The sequence below is a fragment of the Lepidochelys olivacea genome (assembly GCF_965140295.1).
Source record: "Lepidochelys olivacea isolate rLepOli2 genome assembly, chromosome: 19".
Taxonomy (NCBI): domain Eukaryota; kingdom Metazoa; phylum Chordata; order Testudines; family Cheloniidae; genus Lepidochelys; species Lepidochelys olivacea.
The window spans coordinates 5,016,720-5,043,081 of record NC_140429.1 but is presented as its reverse complement, the minus strand read 5'-3'; the positions used below and the strand labels follow the sequence as shown (position 1 = coordinate 5,043,081).

The following is a 26,362-nucleotide window of genomic DNA, read 5'->3' as shown; positions in this document are numbered from 1 at the left end:
TCTGAAATTTACTGCAGCACAAAATGTGTCAGCCTGAAAGCCAATTTCTTTTTACCAAATGAGGGGGAAAAGAAATCATTTTGGTCACTCAGAAGTTATGAGATTAAAAACAAAAAAATCCTTTTTTCAGACTTAAGTATCTTAAAAATTAAACTCTTTTTAAACTAAAATTTTACAGCCCATTAGTAAGTAATGTAAATTAGTGCCTTTGGGCACCTAAAAAAAGCCATTACAACAACCCATCTGTTTCCTTTAGAAAACGAGTGTATTGCTCACATGCAGTAAGCAGAGCAAAAATTCAGAAATATCTGGGAGCAGATGACTCATGAAATTGGTATTTGTGCTGCAGAGTATGTCACTGCTAGTTTAGTGGTCTAGCTGACTGAGAGTCAGAACATTTCAGTTCCCTTTCTAGCTCTGCCACTGAGTTGCAATACCCTTCACTGCTCTAAGACTCGGTTTTCCCTTCTGTAAAATGGGGATAATGATTCTGAGCTCCTTTGTAAAGTGCTTGGGATCCACAGATGAAAAGGCGCTTTATGAGAGCTAACTGTTATTTTCAACCCAGAACACGGCAGGAAGAAGGACTAAAAGTTACCGCATGAGAGCTGTTCTGTGGCCTATCAGAAGAATTGGTGTTCCTCAGACCAGCTCCGCCAGAAAAAATCTTTAATGCAGTTGGCCTCAACTGGCATAACATTTGGCAGTCTCAACACAGCGGCTCAGAAATAATTAAATGGGCATCAGGGCCAGAGTGGGAAAGGGGAAAAAAGGGGGGCAGTAGTCTTCCAGACTCCACCCACAAAATGAGTCTTGCCCCCACATCAGAGTCACCAAATGAGACAGTACATTGTAAAGATGTTTAGAATATGATTGTGTTTGCTGCTTGGCATTGCTGAGGTCCCTGGGCTTGGCTCCCCTTCGGGGGGAAAGAATGTGCCCATAAGTTCTGCAGGACAATTTAGGCTTGGATTTTAATTGACTAGAAGGGGGAAAATTAAGTGTCGGCCTCTCCCAAATGCCATGCTTTTGTAAATTGCACCCATCTGTGACAACTCTCCCCCCGAGATATATATATATAAAATAATTGGGCACCTGAGTTAACCCCTCACTGAGGTGCATGGGGCAGCTCACTCTTCTCTGAGCTATTTTTCCAGTCTCTTTGAAGACTCAGCTCTGCCTCAGTCACACTCAAGCCACATTTTAAAAGTTTTGTTTGCAACCATCACAGCTAGAGGCCAACTTCTTTCTTTTTAAATTGCGAACTGAGATTCTGGAGAATGAGGCTGCATCATCAGGGAAGGGCTGTATGGCACATGGGTGCGTTCCTGATGGTTTTAAGCCCTGATGGGCTTAGGAAGTCAACCTGCCCTCGTATAGAGACTGTCCCTCCCAATCTTGGACAGCCTTGGCTTTCAGGAATCATGGCAGCATGCTGAATGTCCTTGGAGAAGCAAGGGCGAGCCTTTTAGAAGGACCAACAACAATGAAGACAATGGGAATTGTGCCGGTTTGACACCAAGACTCTGTTACTTTTCACTGATGCTCACATGTATGGCTGGTGAAACGGAGCAAAAAAGACACTCCACGTGGCCCAGGCTATAGTTTAAATTAATGAAAGGGGAGGGTGAGGGACCAATCGGCTTGCTTCCTCCCCCAGCTGACCAATGAGTGGCTAGAGCTTCTGGAGGGGGAGGCGCCAGGCCTGCATGCATGCAAGTGCTTCCCTCCCCAATTCACCTGGGGCCACCGCCAATCTCCGCTGGCCCCACCAAGTTCCGCCCCCCCTTGAGGTGGGGGTGGCATTAGCACCAATGTAAAATAACTGTAGAACCTGGATTATGAAAGAGGCTCAGATAGGGCAATTTGTTTGAAGATGCATTATAAAACAAGGGTTATAGAATTTCATGGCATGACAGAAGTGTTAAGTTTGGACTTAGCTTGGGGCGAGGGAGAGTTTCAAAGAGGATGTAGTGTGGGGGAAAAAGAACCAGTGATCAGAGATGGTGAGATCCTTGATGTTCAGACTAGAAAGTAACACCCCTACGAAAGATCGGAAGATCAAGGCTATTGCAGCAGATGTGAGCAGGAAGACGGAGAGTCTAGGTAAGCCCCAGGCAATGTCTGAGAGAAAGTGAGCCCGCCCCACAGGAGAGGAGGCGGGATTGATATGTCACTGAAAAATCATCCATTATAAATATTTCATTGGGGTCAGTGCGAATCAAAAACCCAATCTCAGGGAGTGCAGAGAGAGAAAGGGAAGGGTTGTGCCCTTGGGGGCACCGTGCAGAGTGGAGAACTGAGAGGGGAAGAGGAAAATGTGCTTGCAAAGCAGGAGGGAGGCCAGAGCCACTATTCTGGCAATGAAATTAAGAGTTTATTGCTGGTGAGAGAGGCCAGACTGATGGCTCCTGAAGAGGACATTTGTGGGAGTTTGGCACAAACCGGGGCAAGGCTAACTGCCTTGGTGCTGTGCCATGGCCCTGAGCTAGGAGTGGCAGCTTAGAGGGAGCAGATGGCAGTTCTGTCTCTCTGGACCGTGAAATCCTTTTCTCTCCACTGAGACAGCCAACACGGGCGCTCAGCTGACCTGTTGCAATAAGAGTTGGGGAGATGCCCCACAAAAAAACATGGGACTTTTGTAACTGACTTCCACGGGAGCAGGAGCTGGCTTGAGATTTTCACAACTGATCTCAACAACCCCTTCCTCACCCCAAAACAAGGGATTTCGCCTTAAAAAGGAGGAAACAGAGGGAATGAAAAAAAAAACCAAGGAAAGAGGAATAAAAGCAGGAGAAAACAAAAGACAAAAAGCAAGTGAGCGAAAGAGAAAAGCGAGAGTGGGCTTTGCGTGTCAGCTCTCAAGGAAGGAGACAGAAAGCAAGTTAATAACCTTGCAAGAATCTCAAGAGGAAACTAGCTGCCACTGCAAGTGTTAAATCAGCAGCAGAGGTGTGGGAAAGAAGAGCTCATGAATGGAAGGGTGGATGGTGGTTACGGAAGCACCCCATCAACCAAACAAGGAGTCCTGAAGACAATAAAGAAAGGAGTAGTAAATGTCCAAAGCCGTGGTTTTCAACCTGTGCTCTGCAGACCCCTGGCAGGCCGCAGACTACATCTAAGATTTCCAAAGGAGGCCCCCACCTCTGTTTGACATTTTTTAGAGGTCCGCAAATAAAAAAAGGTTGAACACCAGTGATCTAAAGGATGGGGCTTAGCAGGGAGCGTGCATTTAGGAACATTCAGAATAACATGCAGACTGGGACACATTTTATAATCTGGCAGTGCTGTGGGAATGGCGGGACAATGTCCTCTCACACTGTTAGAAATGGCAAGCTGTTCTAGACTGTATGTCACTGGAAAGGTAACTTTCCACGGATTTGCTATGTGGTCTCGGTTTTGTCTTGTGACCTGTGGGTATCAGGCTGATCTCATGTATAAGACCTGGCCACTCTGTAGCTATCAGTGCACACAGCCTTAAACTCCTCCTAACCTACATCAGAAAACTTCTCTCCCACTCACAGACACAAGCTGCTTTGTGAAAGACAACATGGAAATAACAACAAAGTGTCAGTCACGCATTAGGAAGCCCAATTGCAAAGAGATGGCAAACACGCTATGGAACACAGGAAAAGATCCCTCACTTCAGCATCTTATCAGAAGTTGGTCCACCCCCCGAAAGACTCAGTAAATATCCAAGCAGAACCACTGCAAAGCTCCAGCAAGTACAGTTTATTGTGTCTCCAATGTGAGCAATCCCCATGCAAGATGGCACAACAATCTCGAACAGATTCAGAACCCGGCAGCTGGAAACTCAATCAGTTCCCAGCCACGAGTGCTGCCAGTCCAACAACGGGACAATGAAAGCTGTGTCAGCTCCCCAATATTGGTACCAAAGAAGATGCTGGACTGAAATGCACTGGCAGAGCTGTGTATGAGGGGGGTCAAAGTCTGGAACAGCAAGACGATGCTGCAGGTCTGGGCTGGGGTGCATTGGCAGAGCTGTGAGGAAGCTCAGTTCTGGAGTGAGGTATGGACTGAGGTATGCTTTAAAAGCTGTGTTGTGAGCCCAGGACTAGAACAGTAAGGCGCGGTGCGATTCTGAATGGAGATGCTTCAGTAGAGCTCTGAGCAGCCCGAAACTGGAATAGCATGGGGTGCTGCAAGTCCAAATTAAGCTGGCATTGGTCAATAAGTGAGTGTTGCAAAGGGGAACTCATCGCATGCCTGTTGGCAATGCTGGTCACACCAGAGCGGTTAGCATTCTGCCTTTAATGAGCACCAAATTCAACTGCAATGTTAGAGAACAGATGTTCAGAGATGAGGATGTAACAACAGACAACATTCTGCAATAAGGGGGTGGTGGTACTGAAGTCAGTGAGGCTACATTGGAATAACTAGGAGCAGAATTTGCCCCAATTTCTGCAAGCCTCTTCACTTCCCACCAACCCAAATTCATCCCATCTCAATCTCTGTTACTTTCACCTGGGATCAATCAGCTCCATTGCTTCTTACTGTAGGTAAGAGAGAGGTTGCTGAACAGGGCTGGGAGATCTCCGTGTAATGCCTTATTCTGCAATTTAATGCAGTAAAGCCTAGCAAAAACAGATCATTACGAAATTGTGCACGGCTTCAATAAAAACAGAATGTATATACAGCACATCACAGTCCGGCCTCTGGCTACATTTTGTTGCCATTCACAAAATCATTAGATAAAAGGAAAACTTCAGGCACGCTCCCCTTTCCTTGTGTCGGTAAATAAATGCGGCTTGTCTGAACTCCAGGAACAATGAGGGAGTGGACTGGCTGACATAAAAGGCGGCTTGGTGCCAACTTCTTATAATTGGGTTATGTCCTCTGTTGTATCTTCTCCTTTCCCACTCAACTCTAATTTGGTTTCATGTTCTCCCGATTTCCCCCACTAACACAGCAGCATGGCCCCTGCATGCCTAATCCAGGGTGCTGCAGAAATACAGGAAGGGTGACTCAGCGAGGTACAGGGGCAGAGTCCCAAACTGCTGAGTCAAACCCTGACAAGCAAAGTGCCTTTGAATGCAGACAGCCTGCTGGGGCAAGGAAAGAGATTCCACTGCTCGCTGGTACTTATTTCCAGCAGGTTGCTGGCAATTAGCACTGGAGGAAGGATCCTAGCAAGGGAAAAAGGGGAATAAAAAGACAACCCAACACATACACAGTAACACAGTCTCTCTTCCCTCTGGCTCATAGGCTGTTTTTACACTTTATATTTTCCCATCTGTGGTCAGATACTATTGTGGACACAGTGCTGGCGGGGGGGGTACGCGAATTTTAACCATGAGCCAGATTTTCCAAAGAGCTCAGGCTGCTGCGTGCATTGCTGAACCGGCTGTAGCAATGGCAGGACACTTTCGGAGAATTTACAAAAAGAAAGATTAGTATAGACACAGCCCCACAGTTTGAAAATGCAGCTTGTCTTGGGCAAGAGATATTCTTTTCTTTGGGGGTCGGGAGCACATCCACCGTCTGCATTACCTCTTACGAGAGGGTGTCAGGTCTCTGTATTGTGCAGTAGCTTAGCAACAGGATAATGCAACGTCTCTCATCAGAAGAGCTGAATCCAGGGCAGAGTGGATTAATGAAGAGTGGATTGGCATTGCTCAACGGGAGACTTTTCACGCCACATGAAGGCTCCCGAAATGCCCTGTGCTTTTCACTGACACGTTTATATGCTTTAATAAAAATGGGTCTTGCAAAATTGGCTAATGCTAGCTCTCACGGGCTGCTACCTGGTATGAACAGAGGGACATGGTTATATAAGGGATATAAACCTTCCTCCCCAACCCTTAATCCAGGTTGGTTTAGGAAGAAACTTCCCAGTGAGCCAGAGCAGCCTGGGTATCAAATCTAATCTGATTTCCAGTAAGACGCTGTCACAAAGTAAACCTAGGCTTGGAAGTAGCTCCTTGCACGCTGAAGCCAGGCATCTGGGGGGCCTGACTCCTGGCCTCCAGCTCAATGAGAGGCAGAAGAGTGAACCTACATGATGGAATGACCGAGTATTAAGCAGTCGGACCACGATAATACTTTGTATGCATGCAGTGGTTTTCATGCGAGGATCCTGACATGCTTTCAAAAGGTGGCTTTGGTTTTTTGCTCTAGACTGACAGGTTGGGAAGCAGAAGCACAGAGAATCGGACTAATTTGCCCAAGGTCATGCAATGATTCAGTGGCAGACCTAGCAGTGGAACCCAGGAGTCCTGACTACCAGTCCTTTCTTTGACCACCAGACATCATTGCTGTCTCTTGTGGAACGGCGATATCACTTCTGAGCAGACATGGGTCTGCTAGGATGCGCCGCAAGGCCACTGAGAATGATTTCACTTCCTTACACAGATGGACCTGAGCAGTTCAGTTCAGCAAAAAGGAGCTGGACCCAGGGCCCTCTATAATGAGGATCTGTTCAGATATGGCATTCTGCTTCAGGCCATATGGAAGACCAGTACCAGAGGTAAGATTTACTTATGGATTGGGACTTCACCAAAGCTTGCAGAGCTTGAATGTGAGGGTTTAGGTCCACCTACCTATGTTATTATGCTACCTCTCCCCATTCCAGAGGAAAGACAAGGTGCTTCTGAGAAAGCCTTGGTTTTATTACCCAACCCTCGGGGTCATTCCCATATCACTTTTGCGAGGACTGACGGGAAACAAAAGAGAGAGATACCAACACACACTGGCTATTTATGGGTTGCCCTTGTCTTTTCTGCAAGCCAACCATCATCTTTTCATGGGATGCTGTCCCCTCACTATCCCGCAGCATTGCCTCTTTTCCAAACCACCCTAATCTAAAGGTTTCTCACCTTTGCCGTGAGAAGTTTCTATCACCCAGGTGCAGTTCAAGTTATTGGGGTAGAAATCAGGAAAGCCTGGGGATAAGATGGTGCTGCTGGAGCCGCGGATGTAACCTCCACAAAGAGCTGCAAAAATCAAACATGCTAAAATCAGACAAGCCAATGGAGTGACTGTGAAAAAGGAGACGAGCTAGAGAGAACTAGGCAGGGGTATTTAGGACAGAAAAGGCTCTTCTTCCCTTCCCCTTGGGGAAAATGTGATGAAATCCTCACTAAGTACATTTAGAACGTACAAAGGAAATACTTCTCTATGTGGCATGTAGCAGTCAGCCTATGGCACCCACTGAAGGAGGGGACCCATGCTAGCTACAATGGATGACTAATTTTATGACCAGTGATAATACCCATAGTTACGGCTAATTTAAACTCCTGCATCAGGGCATCCACTTGATTATTGCACAGGTCAGGGAAAATAACCCTCCCCATTCCCTATGCATAGCTTTGCACTGTGGCCAATTGCATTATACGTGCCTTCATTTTCTTGCATCACCTGCACTCTGGGCATTGCCAGAGACCGAATGCCAGAGCCAATGGCCCAATGGCCAAGGATTGAATGGGCCATGGGGATTCAACTACCTGTTTGCCCGCCAAGAAACTGTCCCAGATCAGACCGGGTGCACACTCAGGGGGCAGTATGGGGGAAAGCGTTCTGCTGCTGCTACACAGAAAAGTTACAACAGAGACCTTTGTTGTCCAGATCTGTAAATTGGACACCTCTGATGCAAACTAAATTCACCCTAAAACCCATCCCCACCAGCCCCTCCAACAAACCACAGACATTCAGAAGGATATTTATTCTTGGGGAACACCAACATGCCTCCCCCCCAGGGGAAACTCTGCTTGTGAAATCACAAATCAGAGTCACAGAGCAGGTGCTGTTAAAACTCAGCAATCCCTGCTCCGGGCCCCTCTGGTACTGTGGTAGCTTCAGTGGAGACACACAGCATCACGATCATTGCCCTGGACACCCGAGGTCCTGTGGCATTCCAGTCACTGCAGAGGGTTAATCGTATTGACTGGACATAAAGACCAGGTTGTAGTGCCGTGTGCTTCAGCCATGTGGTTCACATCAGCCCGACACAGGACTCTGAGAATTCACCACTCTTGGGTTCCCCTCCTCCAGATGTTCTTTTCCAAAACCCTTACCCTCACAGCTGGGCAGAGGCCTGCTCCACTGGAAGTTGGGCTCACACTCCAGGGCCTCTCCGTCGCTCAGGGTGTAGCCTGAATCACAGCTGAATGTCACCAGAGCTCCCACATAGAAATCGTTCCCATGTCGCTGTCCATTTACGGGGATCCCAGGGTCCAAACAATGGTCTGACTGGAGCTTCACAGCTGCAGCAAAGAAACCATCAGAGATTTAACGGGAGCAACCAGAAGGCGGCTGCATGAGGAGGAGGAATTTTATCATGAACTTTTAAATCACTCCTATGTTATCTGAGAAATGTGCACAAGACCTGGGCTGGCCCCAATTCTGCTCCCCAGACCTGCATCATCCCTGGGCTGGGAAGCACTCAGACAACATGGTGTTCACTGCCTGGAATGGGAAAGTTTGGTGTCACTCAGCTGTTCAGGAGTGGCAGCGAAAGGGTGGGGCGGGATACCAAGGATTGGTGGGGGTCGGGGCTATCTCCACCAAAAAGTTCTGACAGCAGCTGCAGCAGGGCTGAAGATTGCCCTTGAACTTCCCAGGACAATGACTGGTGCTGCACCTAGTGGAAGGGCTCCAGCTGGATCCCTCTCAATTTAAACAGGGAGCAGCAGGCGATTGGGTTTCTCTCTTCAGGTCCTTGGACGATGGAATTTGCTTCCACTTTGGAATGCCAGAGCCTAGAGCCCGTACCCTTCCAGGCATGCAGCAAAGCTCCTCAACTGAGCAAAGGGGGTGTGTGTGTGTGAAGGTTTTGTTGAAGGAGATGATGATTGACAAGTGTTGTCATTATCAACATCATTGTGGGGTGATTATTCTGGACCGTACAGTCCCAGATAGCAAATATATTCCTTGCTTTTGTTGAGTTTGTTTGTAGTTTGTTGCTGGATATAATTTACCTCTGTGTGAGACATATTTATTTATATATGCAAACACCCACATATTTTATATCTATGTGTATAGATAGATAGACAGACTGATAGAGAGACACACCAACACCTTAGAGCAACTGACAGGTGATGTTTGAAGAGAGAAAACAAGAAAAAAAGACTGCCGCTGAAGTCAACAGAAGATGCATGAGTTGCATAGACAGTATCTGAGAACGCAGCTTGCCCATAAACATGTGTTTCACTCAGTCAATGCATATCCAGATGCCACTGCAATGGGCATGTTAATCAATGCAGGTAACGACAGCCACCGAATAATAATCACAATGCTTAACAAACCCAAGTTCCTCTCTCTAGCCAAGCACCCTCCTCTGACTCCCATACAATAACTTGAACGTCTGCAAGGATTGCACTGTCATGGGTAGTTGACAAGCTGGGATTCTCACAGGCTGTTCTTCTGAGGTGTCACTGATTAGTCTCAAGGTGAGGGGATAACACAGAAAGAGGGAGTCGAATCGGCTTCCTTACAAAATAATTCTATTCTGAAGATGTTGTTTCACGTTGTTGCAAATGACATAAAATAAATACCAATAAAGATGATCCTAATGAAGAGGCCGTTATCAGATAGCAATAGCTTGAGGTCCTCAAAACACTTAGGAGTAACAGCGCTAACTGCATGTCAGAATGGAGAAGTAGCTCCAATGGGCCTTTGATTGAGTCCCTTGTGCTGCTAGATAGTACACTTACTTTCATATCGGATCTGAAACCCGATGTCGGAGTGGCTTTTGTCAGTAGAGAAGAGGAGGTAGAGGTAGTTGCTGGTGCTAATGAGGAACTGGGGCACTTGAGTCCCATCATAGACCCCTATCAGCGGGGAGGAATAGGACCTGCCGTCTCGCACTTCCAGGGTGTCGTAATTCACCTCAGTCTTAAACCTGCCAGGGACACAAAGAAATTGGCCTTTTCCATGTTATAATTCTGAAAAGACTAATAACAGAGAGGCAACGCGGTCCAGTGCACAGGAGACTGGACTAGGAGTCCTGGGCAAAATTCATGGTTCTACCACTGGCCAGCTGTGTGACCTAGAGCAAGTCATTTCCTTGCTCACCTTTTGTCTGTCTGGTCTATCTAGAAGCTAAGGGCCCGATTTTTAAAGGTATTTAAGCAATTAGGCACTTAACATCCATGGAAGTCAGTGAGTTTTAGGCCCCAAGATACTTTTGAAAATTTCATTAGGCCTTTAAAAATCTGGCCCTACACTTGTTGTGGCAGGAACTGTCTCTTCCTATGCGTACATGCACTTTGTTGTGTTGATTTAAAGAGATGGTGTGGCTCAGTGGACTGAGCACTGTGCTGGAATTCAAGAGAAATGGCTCAATTCCTGAGTCTACCACAGAGCCATTCTGTCATCTGGAATGAATCAGTTCTTTCTTGTCTTTCTCTGCACCTTTCTTTCCTCTCCCATCTTTTCTCTGTCCTGTGTAAGCTCTTTGGGCCAAGGAGTGACTCCTGCTAGGTGTACGTGCGGTGCACAGCCCAATAGGGCTTCCAAGTGCTATTGTAATAGAAATAATAATCGTAATATACAGAAGCATGGTTATCAGAATGACTGTGAGAAGCAGCAGCCACTATAAGTATCAATTCTATAATCCCAGACATATATGCGCTCAGTGGGCCAAACCCCAGTCAATTCCCCCACTGAGCAACATTCCTGTTTGGGGTCAACTGGAATTGCGGCTAGTCAGCCTCTCTGAAATTAGCGACCACTTTGGAAGATTTAGCCCTAAAATAAGGGCTTTGATTTAAATCCATCATGTGTGAATTTCTCCACGCAGTCCTATCTCAGGAGAGAGACATGTAATGAATGTGCTAAATTCATCCGTGATGTACAAGGAGTTAAACCAAACATCTCATTTTTGGAATATGGAAAAAAAACATTATGAAAATGTTTCCACAGTTCTTCAGACAGTTCTCTGTAATACGTAAGGGAAAAGAAATTTGTTGCAGCCTTTCTGAAGCAAAGTCACGTCCAGAATGTAATGTTTTTTAAAAAATTGTATCCCAGTTATTTCTCTGGCCCTCATTAACATAATGCGCGAGTACCTCACAGAATGTACTTATCCCCGCAACACCCCTGGAGGTTTTACAGAGAGGAAACTGAGATACAAAGTGACTCGTCTTAAGTCATTGTGCTGGAGCACAGAATTGATTCCGGAGTCTCCCAAGTCTCAAGCAACTGTCCTACCCACTGCACCATGCTTCCTCTCGTAAGTTTGAAAATCAGAAACAGCTCAACTTGTTCTTAGCTCTGGCTAAAAATGTAGGTTAGCTCTTATTTTAACCCTCCGAACCTGTTGGCTTACTCATCCTCAATGCTGTCTAGATTTTAGCAAACGGTAGTCAGAGTGCAGAACTGGGAAACAGGAGCCTGATGGCTCATATATGACTGTGACACTGAATCCATTTGCAGCTCTATGACCTCTCGGCCTCAGTTCTCCTATTTGCAAAATGGAGGTAAGAATACTTATTTACCCAGCTGGTAGGGCTGTGGTGAGGATTAGTTCGTAGACAGAAAGGAGAGCTGATTGAAAAAAGGGAAAATATTTCCTTTAAAAAAAAAAACCAAAAAAAAAAAACCTTTCCTGATTTATTCATTTATTTCAATTTCAAAATTTCACATTTTCAGAGGAAGGTGGGGTGGAGGAAGAGATTACCAGCTGTAGAGTTGGTTGAATGACGGGAAAAATATCACAAAAAAAAAAAAGTCCACTGAATGCATCCGATGAAGTGAGCTGTAGCTCACGAAAGCTTATGCTCAAATAAATTGGTTAGTCTCTAAGGTGCCACAAGTCCTCCTTTTCTTTTTGCGAATACAGACTAACACGGCTGCTACTCTGAAACCTGACAAAAATACCTGATCGTTATGCAAATTTTTGAAAAAATGTGCAAAATACATCACCTGACTATAACAGAAAGCTCATAAGTGCTACTTTGTAGTGCTGGATATAAAGCCTGACGAAGGATCTGTCTGAAGTCAGTGGGAATCTTTCCATTGACTTCAGTGAGCACAGGATTAGACACACAGGCAGTACTAGTTAATAGAAGCCACGCTATTTTTTATCCTTAATGACCACCTGTCAAATGTAATTTTGATGGGATATCCCGGCTGCGCCTCTATCACCCACACACAGTTCAGAGAGTCCTTGTAGAAGCCAGGCCAGCCCGGGGACAGGATCATTCCACTCGGAGAAGTCAGATGGCCACCACATGGAGCTGGGGAAAGAGGACACAGGAATCAGGCGAAAGGTTTAATTAGCGGAGTTTACTCCCTCGAGTCCCCTTCAGACAGTAAGGATGCTGATGTAAGACATGCCAGTTCCTAGACTGGCAGGGTCAGTAATTTATGTTCACAGTGAAGTTAGGGCTCATGAAAGTGGACAGTCTGGGAGGCTGAAATCTACGAATGCAACATTCCCCATGATACTCCCCAACTTACAGGCCTCAAACCTGCCCTGTAGGCATGAGGACAGCTTGGTCTTCACGGCCCAGTTGGGACTTAATATCTCTCTGTTGTGACAGCCATCAAAGCCTTCAGTCAGTTCCAGCTCTGGCAGCGGGTTTACGAAATGGGCACTAGGGCTGAGACCCAACAAACTCACTTCCCACAGGCCAACAAACAGCTACCAGGCGTTAATGACTCTCAGTCACTAAGGACCAGAGTTACAAAGGTGTTTAGGCACCTACAGATGCAGATTGGGGCCCAGTGGGAATTTAAGAAGTGACTATTGTGTTAGGTGCTTAATTCCCATTGGCTTTCAATGGGTGTTAGCTGCCTAATTTGCTCAGAGGCTTTAGTAAAGCCCACTAGGTGCCTACATGCCTTTGCAAGTCTGACCCCAAGGGCCTGATCCATTGATTTGACAGGGCATTGGACCAGCCCTTCCCACGCTGTGTCCTAATCAGTGATTCAAAAGCAGAAAATCAGTTTCTCAAAAACATGAGCCATCCAGTGTCTCCCAAACCTCCCACCTGCTGTCCACCTTGTTGGTTTTGTGGGAGAAGATGCTCTTTTTCCAGATATGGACTTCTTGTCTAGTAATTTTCCAGACACCAACCAGTATTTCATGGAGAAAAAGTGGGTGAGGTGACGTCTTTTATGGGACTAACTTCCGTTGGTGAGAGAGACAAGCTGTTATTCACTTTTACACATATACTTTTTCCTTTTTAAGAACTAATTAGAAAATTTGCATTTAATTGAGAACATACTGGAGGGCAAGTCAAAGGCAAGCCAAGAGATCATGCAGAGAGAAGTACAAGTTAATAGAGCTGGGTTATCAAAGCTTACACAGATAAAAGTCGATAAAAATATAATTTTATTTATATATTTCCCCTCCCCTGACCAGCTAGAGACATGTGCAAAGTTAAACACTCAGGCTCACAAAGGGAATGGAAATACTGAGCCAGCCCCACAAATATTTCATTTGCCAACTCCCTGCAAAAATCAAATAAAAACAAAACAAAAAAAGCATTCTCCTACTGAATTACAATCATTCTGGACAGCAAGTACCCTCTTCTCCCTTTAATGGAAAAGACAATAAAGTATCCTCCATGCTATTTGCAGACTGGCATTAAAGCATGGATGGCCAATTGCTGAAATTATTTCTCAATACTTCAGCACATCTGTAATTCAAACACTTGCAAATATCACTTCCTGGCATCTCTTCTCTGAGAACAGAGAGGGAAAGAGGCCTTTTAATTTCTAACAAGCTCTTTTCATTTCATTTCTGTTTTCCACACTGGAAACTTTAAAGCACCAGAAGCTGCTTTGAAATCCATATCAGAACCTTTAATTTTATCCCGACTCCCTTTTGTGTGTGTGTGTAGTCACAGACATATTGGCATGGAGCTGTAACTGCAAAACATCCAATTCCAGAGTTCATTATAGGGGTCTGATGTACTACACAGTCACTGATAGACTGAAGATTCATAGACAGGCCTGAATTTCTATAGCAAGAAATTCATTGTTCATTTCACTGCAAAGGCCTTTTGCTTCTTCTATTATTCAAAGAATATATAAGATTTTTGGTCTCAACATTTTCCTTTTTCTTTTCTTTACATCTCACCATGAGACTTGTGGTAAAGAATTTTATTTTTGTTATTAGCAAATGAAAGCTTTTTGTGTTTGTCTGTGTGTGTGAAGAAAAACACCTGTTGTAGACAGATCTGAACTAATAAAAAAATCCCATAATTTATCTGAAAAAAAAAAAGAGTCACAGAATTAATCACTCAGTGATTATTTGGTTTGTTTAAGTTTCTAAGGAAGCTATAGGGTGAAGACAAGAGTCCAATGGTACATAAATCACATCTGGAGCTGGGGATTAGAACCCTCCCTGGCCTTTCAGCTCGAAATAACACAAGCTTCTATTTGCCAGCAGGACAGTGGGGTGGGAATAGGTATTGTTTCATATTCTCTGTGTATATATAAAGCCTGCTGCAGTTTCCACGATATGCATCTGATGAAGTGAGCTGTAGCTCACGAAAGCTTATGCTCTAATAAATTGGTTAGTCTCTAAGGTGCCACAAGTCCTCCTTTTCTTTTTGCGAATACAGACTAACACGGCTGTTACTCTGAAACAAGCTTCTATGTGTGAGACAACAGAAGTCTCCTTTAGGGTCCAGTGCTGCAAAGAATGATGCATAAATTGAACTTTATCCATGGTGTGGTGCCCTTTGATGTCATTGGGGCTCTTCACAGTGTGTAAAGCACGTAAGAAAGCTTTGTGGGATTGGGGCACCAGTGGGAAGTGGTAGTAGCTTCCTTCTCTCTTGTCTGCAGCCACTAGTGGGAGATTTCTCTCTCTCTCTCTAACACTAACACACACACAGCCCATTAAATTGTGTATTTAGGGTTTGATCTTGCAACGTGCTAAGCACTCAGGCCCTGATCTAGCAAAGAATTTCATCTTAAGCACATGAGCAGCCCATGTTCTTCAATGAGATTATCCATGTGCTTAAAGTTAAGCACATGCTTTGCTGGATCAGGGCCAGACTCAAGTCCTCATGTATTTAATCTCCTAACCAAAAGAGACTGTCCTGGCACTAAATCATCCCTGTGGTCGGGGAGGGGATACAGCAATTTACCTTCACATCTCAGCACCGCATTGTTCCAAACCACGTTGCCTTCCTTCAAGATGCAGGTGATGGTCTCCGACCCGTGGGTCCGTATGAAGCCCTCATCGCAGAGGAAGGATACGGAGCTGCCTAGCTGGAGGCTGTCACCGAACCGCTTCCCATTGACGGGCACCCCAGGATCGGGGCATTCATTGTGCCTGAACGCTGCAGGGGGTGACAAGATGGTGGTGAGTCAGCAGCTTCCCCGCCCAACCTCTTGCCAATGTAGAAATAACCAGGTCAGACCCAAATCCAGTATTTTCACTTTCACAGAGCTTCATGGTGCTTGATCCTGCACCACTGAAGGCAACATTGACTTCAATGGGAGCTGGCCCAAGCAGAGACAGAACAGCACAGGTGGTCAGGTGCTACCCTAAAACTTAGAAGACCTGAGTTCAAGTCCCTGCTCTGCCACAGAATTCATCTGTAACCTTGGGTAAGTCACTTAGTCTCTCTGTGCTGCTTCAGTTCTCCATCTGTACAACAGTGTTAATAGCACTTCCCCACCTCACAGAGACGCTGTGAGGATAGTTATGGTAAAGATAACAAAGCACTCAGATGCTATGGTTATGGGGCCCTCTAAGCACCATAGATAGATAGATCAGGTCCCTCAGCTGGAGGTGAAGGGTAGAGCTGGTTGAAAAACACAGCATAAGCTTATGCAAAACTTCCACCTCCTAGACATTTTTGGTCAAAGTTCAAAACAAATTTCAAGCAGCCCTAGTGGAAACAATAATACCATCTAACTTTTACATTGTGCTTCTCAACCATAGATCTCAAAGTGCTTTACAAAGCAGGTCAGTACCATTATCCCCATTTTACAGATGAGGAAACTGAGGCACCAAGAAGGGATTTGACTTGCCCATGGTCACCCTGCAGGTCAGTGGCAGAGCCAGGAACAGAGGCAGGGTCTCCTGAGTCCCAGTCCAGAGCCTCCACCTTACTCTCCCCATGCTGTGGTCTCTGGCAGGCCCTCCCAGAGGAAACACCACTTTTTAGCTCCTCGAGCTAAGTAAATCATACAAACACAGTAAGTCTATTCATCAGACTGAAAGCTCTAGAAACCGGAATTTTCAAAGTAGCCAAGGGAGTTAGGAACCCAACTGCCAGTGATTTTTCATGGGATTTGAGTGCCCTACTCACATGGGCTCTAGGAAATCCCAGCCTAAAATTTTTTGTCCATATGGCAGGTACAGGCTGAGCAGCGGCATTGCAAGCTTCCCCACCAATGTGTCTCAGCCTTGGAATTTCGGGTGAGGGTGTCCAGTTGCCCTGTCCTTTTAGGTTCCCAGCCTCTGCGTCCAGGGATGCCAATGGTGCCAGTGAGGGCCGGCTGCACTGGTGGGTCTCTGAGGTGGAGACTGAGGGCTGGTCTACATTAGAAAGTTAAGTCAACCCAGCTACATCGCTTAGGGGGTCTGAAAAATTCACACCCTTCAGAGACCTAGTTAAGCTGACCTAAGCCCCAGTGTAGACAGCGCAAGGTCAATGGAAGAACCTTCTCTGCCGCTGCAGGAAATGTCTACACTACGGCGCGAGTGCTAGGGCTGCAGCTGTGCCACTGTAGTGTTTGCAGTGTAGACAGAGCCTCCGACGGCAAACTTGTTCCACATAAGCAATGACCAGCTATCAGACAGCAATGACGTGTGCCCTTCTCCAGCCTGTGCTGCATTCAAACCACTTAACTAGGGGCTAACTCTGCCCCATTGCCACTCCCCTGAGCCGTCCATTCTCTCCATACGCACACGGTTTTCATGACTCCAGCATCACCGACCCAAACGGTATTTTTCACTTGATAACAACAGGCAGAATTAAGGGTGGCTTTATGGATGAGGCTCTGTTCTGGGACTTCGGGGGTTGAAATCCTGGCCTCCCTGAAGCTGAATGACCTTGGGCTAATAACTTCATCTCCCTGTGCCTCGGTTCCTCACCTGCGAAGTGGGGATGATAATTTCTCACCCTCGCAGCGGTGCTGTTAGGACAAAACCACTGACATTTGAGAGGTGCTGAGATAATACAGGGATGGGAGCTGCGGAAACACCTGCAATAACCCCCTTTACAAATCTTCACTTTTGAAAGATTTGAAATTGCACAAAAACATTGCCTGAGAGAATTTCCCTAAAGCTCCAGAAATGCTACAAAATAAACAGCTAACAAGGGGCATGTGTGCACAGAGGGGCAATAAACTGACAGAATATGAAAGGTTTGAGGACCTGAGGCTAACACGAAGAGCACTTGAACCACGGTCTGCCATGAAATATCTGACCTCAGTCATTACTGCTATTATAAAATGAAGGAAACAAAGTAATTACCTTTTTATGTATTGCAAAATTGAAAATGGAATTGCATGTACCCATAGATACAGGGTAGTTTTCAGCACTGGCCTTTACCAGCAGTTAAAAACCAAAGCAATCAATCAAAAAGCAAGAATTCAATCTTAATGTTCCATTAAGTTTAGAATTATGTGTGCCATGCCTGAACAAAGTTTCTTCTCTGGTTAGCGTCATGTGAAAGGCAGCAGTACCCAGATCAATTGCACACCTATGCTCTTACAAGTGTAATGCACTTGTCTGTCTGAGATGAGTTCTGGACTACGTCTGGAGCAATCTTATCGGCACAGCGCTACTATGATCTGTGAAGACCGCTTTGAATTAAGAAAGGGGGAACATCTGGGTTGAATATCACAGTCTCCATTTCCTTGTGCTCCCGGACTGTCTATTGTATGCATCTGTTGTCCCTTATCAGATCCTTAGGTTGTAAGCTCTTTGGAGGAGGGAAGAGGAGGGCAGGTGTTTTGTTACATGTTTATACAGTGCCTACCACACTGGGGGGTCCTGGTTCATGACTGGGGATCTTAGGTGCTAATGGAACATAAATAAATAACAAGGACACCCTTGCTAACAGTGGTATCTACTGGACTGTGAAACGTAGAAACTTGGGTTCCATCCCTACATTTTTATCCTCTCAACCAGTGTCAAGGAAGTGAATGGTTGACAGCTTTAGAAAAGATGAAAAGAAAGGGACAAATTCTTTGCTGGTATAAATGGGCAAAAAGAATTGGAGTTGACAGGATTCATTTACAACAGCAGATAATTTGGCCTACACACCTCTTCATACAGGGAGTAGCCAGCACGTGACTTTCCCGTCCTCAGGAGTTCAGGACAGAAGAGACTTCTGTCTGGGGGCAGAATGTTGCGGGCCTTGCCCTCAGTTCATCGTTAACAGCAATGCAAAGCAGCACAAGCAGACGGGCTGGTGTGCCTTTTCTTCTGAAGCACCAAGTATTAGTCACGGCCCCAAGCAGGCCACCCTACCTGAAGAGCCTGATCTGAGGTGGCAAATGAGTTCTCAAGATCTGCATTTTTTTTAAAATGGCTGATCTGCAGTCATCAGCAGGAAAGAAGATGAATTTAGCAGTGCCACTAACTGCTGTTATAGCTTGAATCATTTATCGTTTCTGCTGAGCAGGTTTAATAAAGTTCTTTGGGACATTACAGGGTAACATGACAGTCAACTGTTATGGTCATTTGCATTCACTTGAACATGGAAGGCCTGAATTTATGTAAAGCCAAACATAACCCTGTCTGTTTCCTTCCTTCATTGTGTATAGTGTCTCTCCCACTGTCCCCAGAGGCTCTGTATGCCTCCCAGTGAATAATGATAGCACGGAACATTTATATGGCACCTTCCAACAAAAGAACTTAAAGCACTTCACAGGGTTTTTTTAAAATCAACCAAACCTCTGTCAGATAAGCTTTCATATGTTACAGATGCGGAAACTGAGGCACGTGAGATCCTGACTCCCAATCCCCTGCTCTTACCCTAGATCCTGCTTCCTTTCCGAGCTGGGGAAATTACCCATCCTGTAGTTATGGCACCAGCCTGGGACTTGGGAGACCCAGGTTCGATTTCCTGCTCCACCATAGACTTCCCATGTGACCTTAGGCAAGTCATTTAACTTCTCTTTGCCTCAGTTTCCCATCTGTGAGCAGGGATAATAGCACTGTCCTATCTCACAGGGAGGGTTATGAGGATAAATGCATGAAAGACTATGAGGCCCTCATATGCTCCAGTGATGCAGGCCAGGTAAGAACCTTAGAAAGACAGATTCCTCGTTCACTCCTCTCCACATTAGATCACCTGCATTTCCAGAGCCAGGAACCAGAACCTGTGACTCCTGTCCCTGAGTTCTGTGCCTTAGACCCAAAGGCTGACATTCTGACCTCTACTGCACCATGTGTCAATCCAGAGTAACAGCACAGATATCAGAGCTACTCTGGACTTACTCTGGTTTCCATTTGATCGGAATCTGGCCGAAGATGGCAATTCCACTTGGCAAGATGCCTGTTCTCCAGGTGCCAGCAGAAAGGAAGGATTCTGCACTTACTGGTGAATGTGATGTTGAAGCCCCTCTTCTCCATGGAGTGGTCGGTCTGGAACTCAAGCCTGGCTATATGGCCGCTGCTGGTCAGAGAGGAAGGGATCTGGCTCCCTGAGAAGGTCCCCAGCACCGGGGACTCAGGGGTCCCTCCATCTTTCACGGCTAGGAAATCAAACTGAGGCTCCACGTCAAAATCATTGAAAGCCAAGTGGATCCGGCTCTCAGGCTTAGCTATAATTAACCAAACACAGTGCAAGCTGCTCCCGTATTCTTCAGGGTAATTTGGTGACAGGACAATCCCAGACGGGGTGGTGAAGTTGAAAAAGCAGGAAACTGCAATGAGAAATCGCCATCAATCATTCAGCACACAGTTCCTATAACCCTGACTTGTTACTCCCCCCACTCACCCCCATGCAAATTCATAACCTTTTTGCTTCTCAAATAATTTAGGATGGGAAGGGATCAGTGCTCCATTCACTGCTGGGCATCAGTGATTTATTTATAAAGGGGAAGAAGAAATATCTTCAATCAAAAAAATATTCTCTGGTCCTTGGTTCTGAATCGTCAATAATTTTCCAGCCAGGGATTGCATTGTCCCCTTCTTTATACTATATGTAACCCTGAAGCTTTAAAGTCCCACCACTCCTGCAATGGATTTCATGTCCTCACCCACCCACCCCAGCAGCCTTGCATGAAGTAGCATGTGGATTTGTGTGTTTGTCTGTTACAAGAACTCAGTGTTACTTAATGGAATTCACCCTGCAGGGAAGTTTGCACCTTGCAGGATGAATTCCATTGAATAACACTGAGCTGTTTAAAAAAAAAAAACCCTCAACCATCCCCTTCCCAGCAGGACAGGGGCATTTGAAGGCTTCAGGGTGCTATTTGGTTTACATGATCATTTGCTAAATGCAGTTCTAACCTAAGCCTCCATGCTACAAATCCACATAACTTGATGCACATAAGCAGCCTCACTGAACTCAACAGGATTCTTCTTATGCATAGCATTACTCTCACGTGTTAAATTCTTGCAGGACAGGGCTACAAATTGCAAGCTCCTTGGGGGAAGGAGCTGTAGGCTCGATTCACCATTGGCCTGCCACTTCTGCAGTCATTTGCATCAAAATAATGTGGGTATAAAACAGTGCCCTTGTGATTTGATAGCCACTTTGCACTGAGGTCAATCACTTCCCAGGGAATAGGCCCAGTGACTGGATTTTCTCTGAAAAATGCCATGCATACTCACACTGCTTGGTTCAAACAGACATGGCAACATATGATTGGTCAAGTTTTACAGTGCTGAGTGCACTGGACAGCTCCCTTTCCAATAGGAATAAATCACTGACTTTCACCGGACTAACATGATGTCAAGAGGAAGAATCGCACTGGACTCCTGCCCCTATGAACATAATTACATGTGTGGGGCTGCGGGTGGGGGGGACCAGTGCAAACGAAAAATCCTCAGCCCTCAGGGGGTGACTGTTTTCAGTATAGGCTGTATCTTAGCTGATAGGGTTCATTAGTTCTGAAGTGCAATGCTCCTATCTAATTGATACCTACCTGATGATTGTTATGCTTTACGTACATCTTGCTTGCTCCTTTCCCCGGCCCCACCACATCACCTGATACACATTTATTAAAAGTTATCATTCAGTATACTTTTCACGCTAATTCCTGGTACGAGGCTATAACTCGGAGGATGGCTTTGGGTTGGCATTTATACAGTTATTTGGTCTGACGTTTGTCCTCCCCCTAGTATGAGCTTCCTTTATCTTCAATACCTAATGGTCTTAAATCAAATAAAATGCACATTACCGGGCATTACTGAGGCTAAGAGCTACAAGCCATTTCCTGCTCTTGATAACAAAAAGAATAGGCAGCTAGATTAAAGAGAAAAGAAACGAGCTGCAGCATCTACCAAGGATTTGGTGTATGTAGGAATCTTTATTAAAAGGAATGCTGTCAAATATTTTTGACAACTAAACCCTATTGTAATGTGTCTGGGAATATCTGTCTATTAAAAAAAAACCCACGTCCACTCACTGAAAAATATGGAGAATCACTACTATGGAAGTATGAGATAGGTGACTCCTAGAAGGTCCTATAAATCCAAATAAGACCATCTTTTTGTTCTGGGTTTGTACAGAACTTAGCACAATGGGGTCCTGGTCCATGACTAGGTCTCCAAGATGCTACAGTAATACCAATAATTAAATAATAATAATGTAGGACCTATAACATTGTGATCTGCTGATCCATGCAACCAGCAGCAGAAGTAAATAGAGCAATGTTGAGTTACACCACGGGCTAGATTATGGCCCACTTGCACACCTGCACTGGCTACCGCCATAGTAGGTAGTAGAGTGTGCATGTGGGTGTGGGGGGACGGACAGCCCATGCAGAGCTGGGTAGGAGTGGGCGGAGGTAGGCTGGGCATGCTGGAAGACCTGCGCTGTGCCAGGTATTGGGCTGACACAGGATACATTAGCCCTGGAGCAGTGGGGGAAAAAATGGATTCAGACTGGCTGAGAGTCACAATCTTCTTCCTGATCTGCTCCTGGAATAAAGCAACTATACACTGTCTCAGACACAGGTTAGCCTCAAGTGAGGATACGGCCATGTATATTAATAGACATGCAAACTGAGAGTGTCCCTTTACTTAGCAAAACATTGAGGTACTGCAATATAAATGTTAAATAATGAGAAGAAGAAGAATCTCGAGAGATTGCAGTCCCCTGCTTCTGGCACTCTGCATCATAAAGAAACCAATTCAAACAAGAATAATCTCCTCAAGCTACAACAGTAGCAAAGATAAAATATTCGGTTAAAATACACCGTAAAATTAGGACAGGCAAACAAATGCAAGAGACATGAGAAAACCACTCCATGGTCCAGATTAAAGACAGGCATGTGACACACTGGACATTTCCTTTTCTCCGGGGAGGGGAGAAAGGGTGTAAAGGTAAAAATCAGATAAACCACTAGTAAGGATCCCACCCGACCCAGGTACACAGAGAGACACGCAGCAAATAGCAGCACCATCAGGAAGAAGGAAAAATCCTCAGGCCAGGGAGGCTCAGATGCACCAGTGTAAACCAGCCACAATCGTTACTCCAGACCACTGTAAATAAGAGCAGAATTCAGCACAGGAAATGGATCTTAAGGCACTGGAGACCTGATTTTCAAAGGCGTTGAGCAGCCAGCCGGTAGTTGGTCAGCACCTCTGACAATCAGAATGTGCAGCAACAAAGCTATTCAAGCTATCCTAATAGGCAGCGTCCACTATTGGAACACCATACTTGCTGGTCTCCTAGTTAAACTGAGAGTCAGGAATCCAGGAGCTCAGGTTCTCATTATGACTAAGAGCAACACAGTGTCTGTTGGGCTTAAGAGCTTCCAAGCCAGGTCTGTTGCCAGTCTGGAGACACTAAAGAAGTATTTGAAAAAACTGTCCAAGCCCCAAAAATGTTGTTATGGGTCTACAGAATTCCACTGCTGGGCAAAGACAGACCTGGACAGTCTTTGAAGGCCACTTGAAGTTCTATCTGAAACTAAAGGTACCCGCTACAGAAACAAGAAGCATGGCTCCCGCTTGACCTGTGCATACCAAAGCCAACTCCATATAGATGCTAAGAGAGCTACAACAACTGAAGGAAGTGGTGTGGGGTATCGGACGCTCTGCGACTTCCCTGCTGGATGGACAGCATACATCCACACTCAAACACAAAACAAGCACCCTTCTATTTAAAGCTCTATCGGAAGGGTCTGGCCCACCAGTCAGCAACAGAGCAGGTTCCATCTCTTGAGTCATAGACGGGGAAACAGAAACATCCCTGTGGATCATAATAAGAAATGGATTGGGAATGAACCATAGGACAATAAACCCCAATTCAGCAAAGCACTTAAGCACATGGTTAAGTTCATACCTAGCCACCATGGCACTTAAGCACATGCTACATTTAAGCATGTGCCTAAATCACAGTGCTGAAGTGCTTTGATGAATTGGGGCCATAATGGAGAACAAAGACTTTGGATGCAGAATGACAGCTTAATTTTAAGAACAGGACACTCTTACATGGCTGCAACTGCGAAACAAGGTTGGTAATAAGAGCTACAAATCCCACATCTACATAGAGATCAGAGTAATACAAGAAACAATGGTCCAAAGGGATCAGGGGAGCCCTCAGAGGATTCAGAGCATTTCATGAATAATTAACCTCTTTGAACCTGACTCTGGCCAACAGTAACCAAAAGTTATTAATGAGTCTTTGTGGATACATGTTCATATCGCACACACACGTGCACGCAAACACACACACACCATGCCATCACTCAGCAATAACTAGTCTCACTCATGGCAGTCTCTGTTGATTGTCTGAAGCCAGAAGTTGTCTTCATGGCCCACAGCAGTCAGAGAGGAGGCACACTGGCAGGAGAGCTTGCCCTGCCAGTGCCCATCCTCTATTTGTTTGGTGGATAAAAGCAGATCTAGGGATCTCATTCCAGTACCTTTCCTGAGCATATAAGGCAAAAACCAGCCCCAAAACAACAAATGACAAATGTCCTATTACTCACCCAAAATCCACTAAACAAACTGAGTTTACAAACAGATGAGCAAGTAACATCCACAACAGGTATAACCTAGAAGAATGGTCTCACCCCTTAGCAACAGAGGGGTGGAGCAGCCTGCAGATGCAACATACGCTATACACACCATATTCAATCAGCACTGAACAAAGGAAAAAGAATGATAAAGAGGAAACATTACACGGAGTTCACTGGAACAATTTCCATTAGAGAAAGGAAACAGCTTATTCCATGGCTGTTAAAATGAGAAAACCCCCCAGTGCCTGTAAAGATCGAACTCCTGGAGATTTGAACAACCCCAGTCGCCTTGAATAATTATCTGAAATTTACCAAGGGTTTTGGAAGGGATGTGATTCTCTCTGCTTCACAGCATAAACCAGCCACTAATGAGTGGCAGGGACAGGAAGAAACTAGCCCCCTTCCATAGCTGCCCTTTGCATGATTTTTACACCATCCTCTTTAGAAGCTGGTGCTGGTCTCTCTCATAGACTGTCACATGTCAGCAAGTGGGAGTAAATAGGTCTAAGGAATTTAATGTACCCTTATGCAGTCTAATTACACACTACCTCTCAATTTTGCTCTTAGGCCTTTTAGTCTACTCACAAATTTTGTACTGTTTTAACTGTACTGGAATAGTTAGAGCACTCGAGTTATCCTAATGTGGAAATATGCTGGCATAAAAGTGTTTTTACCACCATATCTTATTTCTGTACAGGAAGGGGAATAAGCTATTCCAACCTGAGCTCTTTCATATTAGTATAACCACATACACACTTAGGGTTGTACTCGCATAACTATTTCAACATCACATCCCTCCCCCAAACAGTCAGACTGGTACAAAATCGGTGTGGAGACTAGGCCTTAGAGTCCAAGTCGGACTATGTAAATTCTCAGATGCACAAAAAGCCATCTACTAATGACCCCATGGCATTTATCTGACCTACAGTCGGACTCAAGCCAAAAGCCCAGAGCCAAACACACACAGATTTTTAGAAAATTAGAATCCAGAGCCAATTTTGTGGTTTGCCCCCTTTTCTGGTTTGGCCTCTTTGCTAAGATTCAGGTCATTTTTTTTATTTTTCATTCAGGAGAAAAGTTCAGGTTATTTATTTTATCCAACTATTCCTTTCTATGCTGGGTATTGGCTGGATTTGCATATGCACAAGCTAGCGAAACTGCCTTTCTTCTCAAATAACTTAACAGGAGCTATTTACCTTTTCTTTAATAGACCTAGAATGGGTCAGACATGGGTAACTTTTAAAAAATAGTAATATTTTATTTTATATATTTTAAATGAACAACTCTATAACTTGCAGGGGTAGGTGGTTAGTAAATGTTTTCTGTGAAACAAATTTTAAATTTGGGGTGAAAAAAGCTTTGTTGAAATTTTGAAAATTTGCACACACAAAAATGGCATCTCTGTACTTCGAACAGAACTGGGATTTCCTACCCCCGCCAGACCTACTCTGCTTTTGACAAAGCTTAGCGCAACTAAATTCAACAGATTATTATTGCCTTCTGGAATCTGGCTGTCTGGGTTCCCCAGTCTCAAAATAAATTTCCATAATTTAAAATAAAGAAATACAGAGAAGATTTTTTTCCTCTTATTGCCACTTATTGAAAACCCGCAAATTGTTTTTTGTTAGGGTGGTTCCATTTGCTGCCGTGAATCATCGGCAGTGAGAGCAGGAAAGAGAGGAAGAAAGAGTAAACAATTGACAGGTTAATTTAGAGCTAAAATTGAAAATTTGTCGAGTTACACAAAATTACATGGTGCTGTTCAGTATGGCGCTGGGAAAACGTCTATCACAGTTTGTATTACCGACTCGTAATCCTATATGTATGTATCAGGAAGTGAATGCAAAAGGTTAGCCACTCAGTTTCAAATTAGAAAACATACCATTTGCAATGGGGGGGTTAGGATTATTCAGCAGGTATAAAAAGCCAATATGGGATTAACAGGAAGAGTAATTACCGCTAAAGGGGAGAAAAATTATACATGAGGCATAAAACATCAGGTGCACAGATGGGCTGGAAGGATTCACGAAGAACAAAAACAAACCTTTAGTGCTGTATAACTGAATGGGAGTTCAGGCTAGGAGCTCAGAGCCAAGCTGCTAAGTGCTCACACAATGGCTGGTGCTTTTGCGGGACAAATTCAAAATCGCCACAACTCGCAACAGGCGCAGCTGATTCACTCCATGCTACTTTATAAGAGGTTTGGGGCACAAATCGCCAGTTCTAAAACATCTAACGAATAGGCCCCAGTATCAGGTAAGTGCCCATTTTACAGGGTATA

The 26,362-nt window shown here is 45.0% G+C and overlaps 1 protein-coding gene across 1 annotated transcript in view; it reads right to left on the bottom strand.

Annotated features, from left to right (window-relative positions):
- Positions 1–26,362, bottom strand: part of CSMD2 (CUB and Sushi multiple domains 2) — a 544,659-nt gene that overhangs the window by 181,927 nt on the left and 336,370 nt on the right. Inside the window, exons 14-19 of the mRNA XM_084652534.1 lie at positions 19,483–19,809; positions 15,066–15,260; positions 12,059–12,197; positions 9,672–9,859; positions 8,034–8,222; positions 6,837–6,953 (exon numbers count right to left, since the gene is read on the bottom strand). Of these exons, the coding sequence (XP_084508660.1) occupies positions 6,837–6,953; positions 8,034–8,222; positions 9,672–9,859; positions 12,059–12,197; positions 15,066–15,260; positions 19,483–19,809 (1,155 nt within the window). The remainder of the gene's footprint in view (positions 1–6,836; positions 6,954–8,033; positions 8,223–9,671; positions 9,860–12,058; positions 12,198–15,065; positions 15,261–19,482; positions 19,810–26,362) is intronic.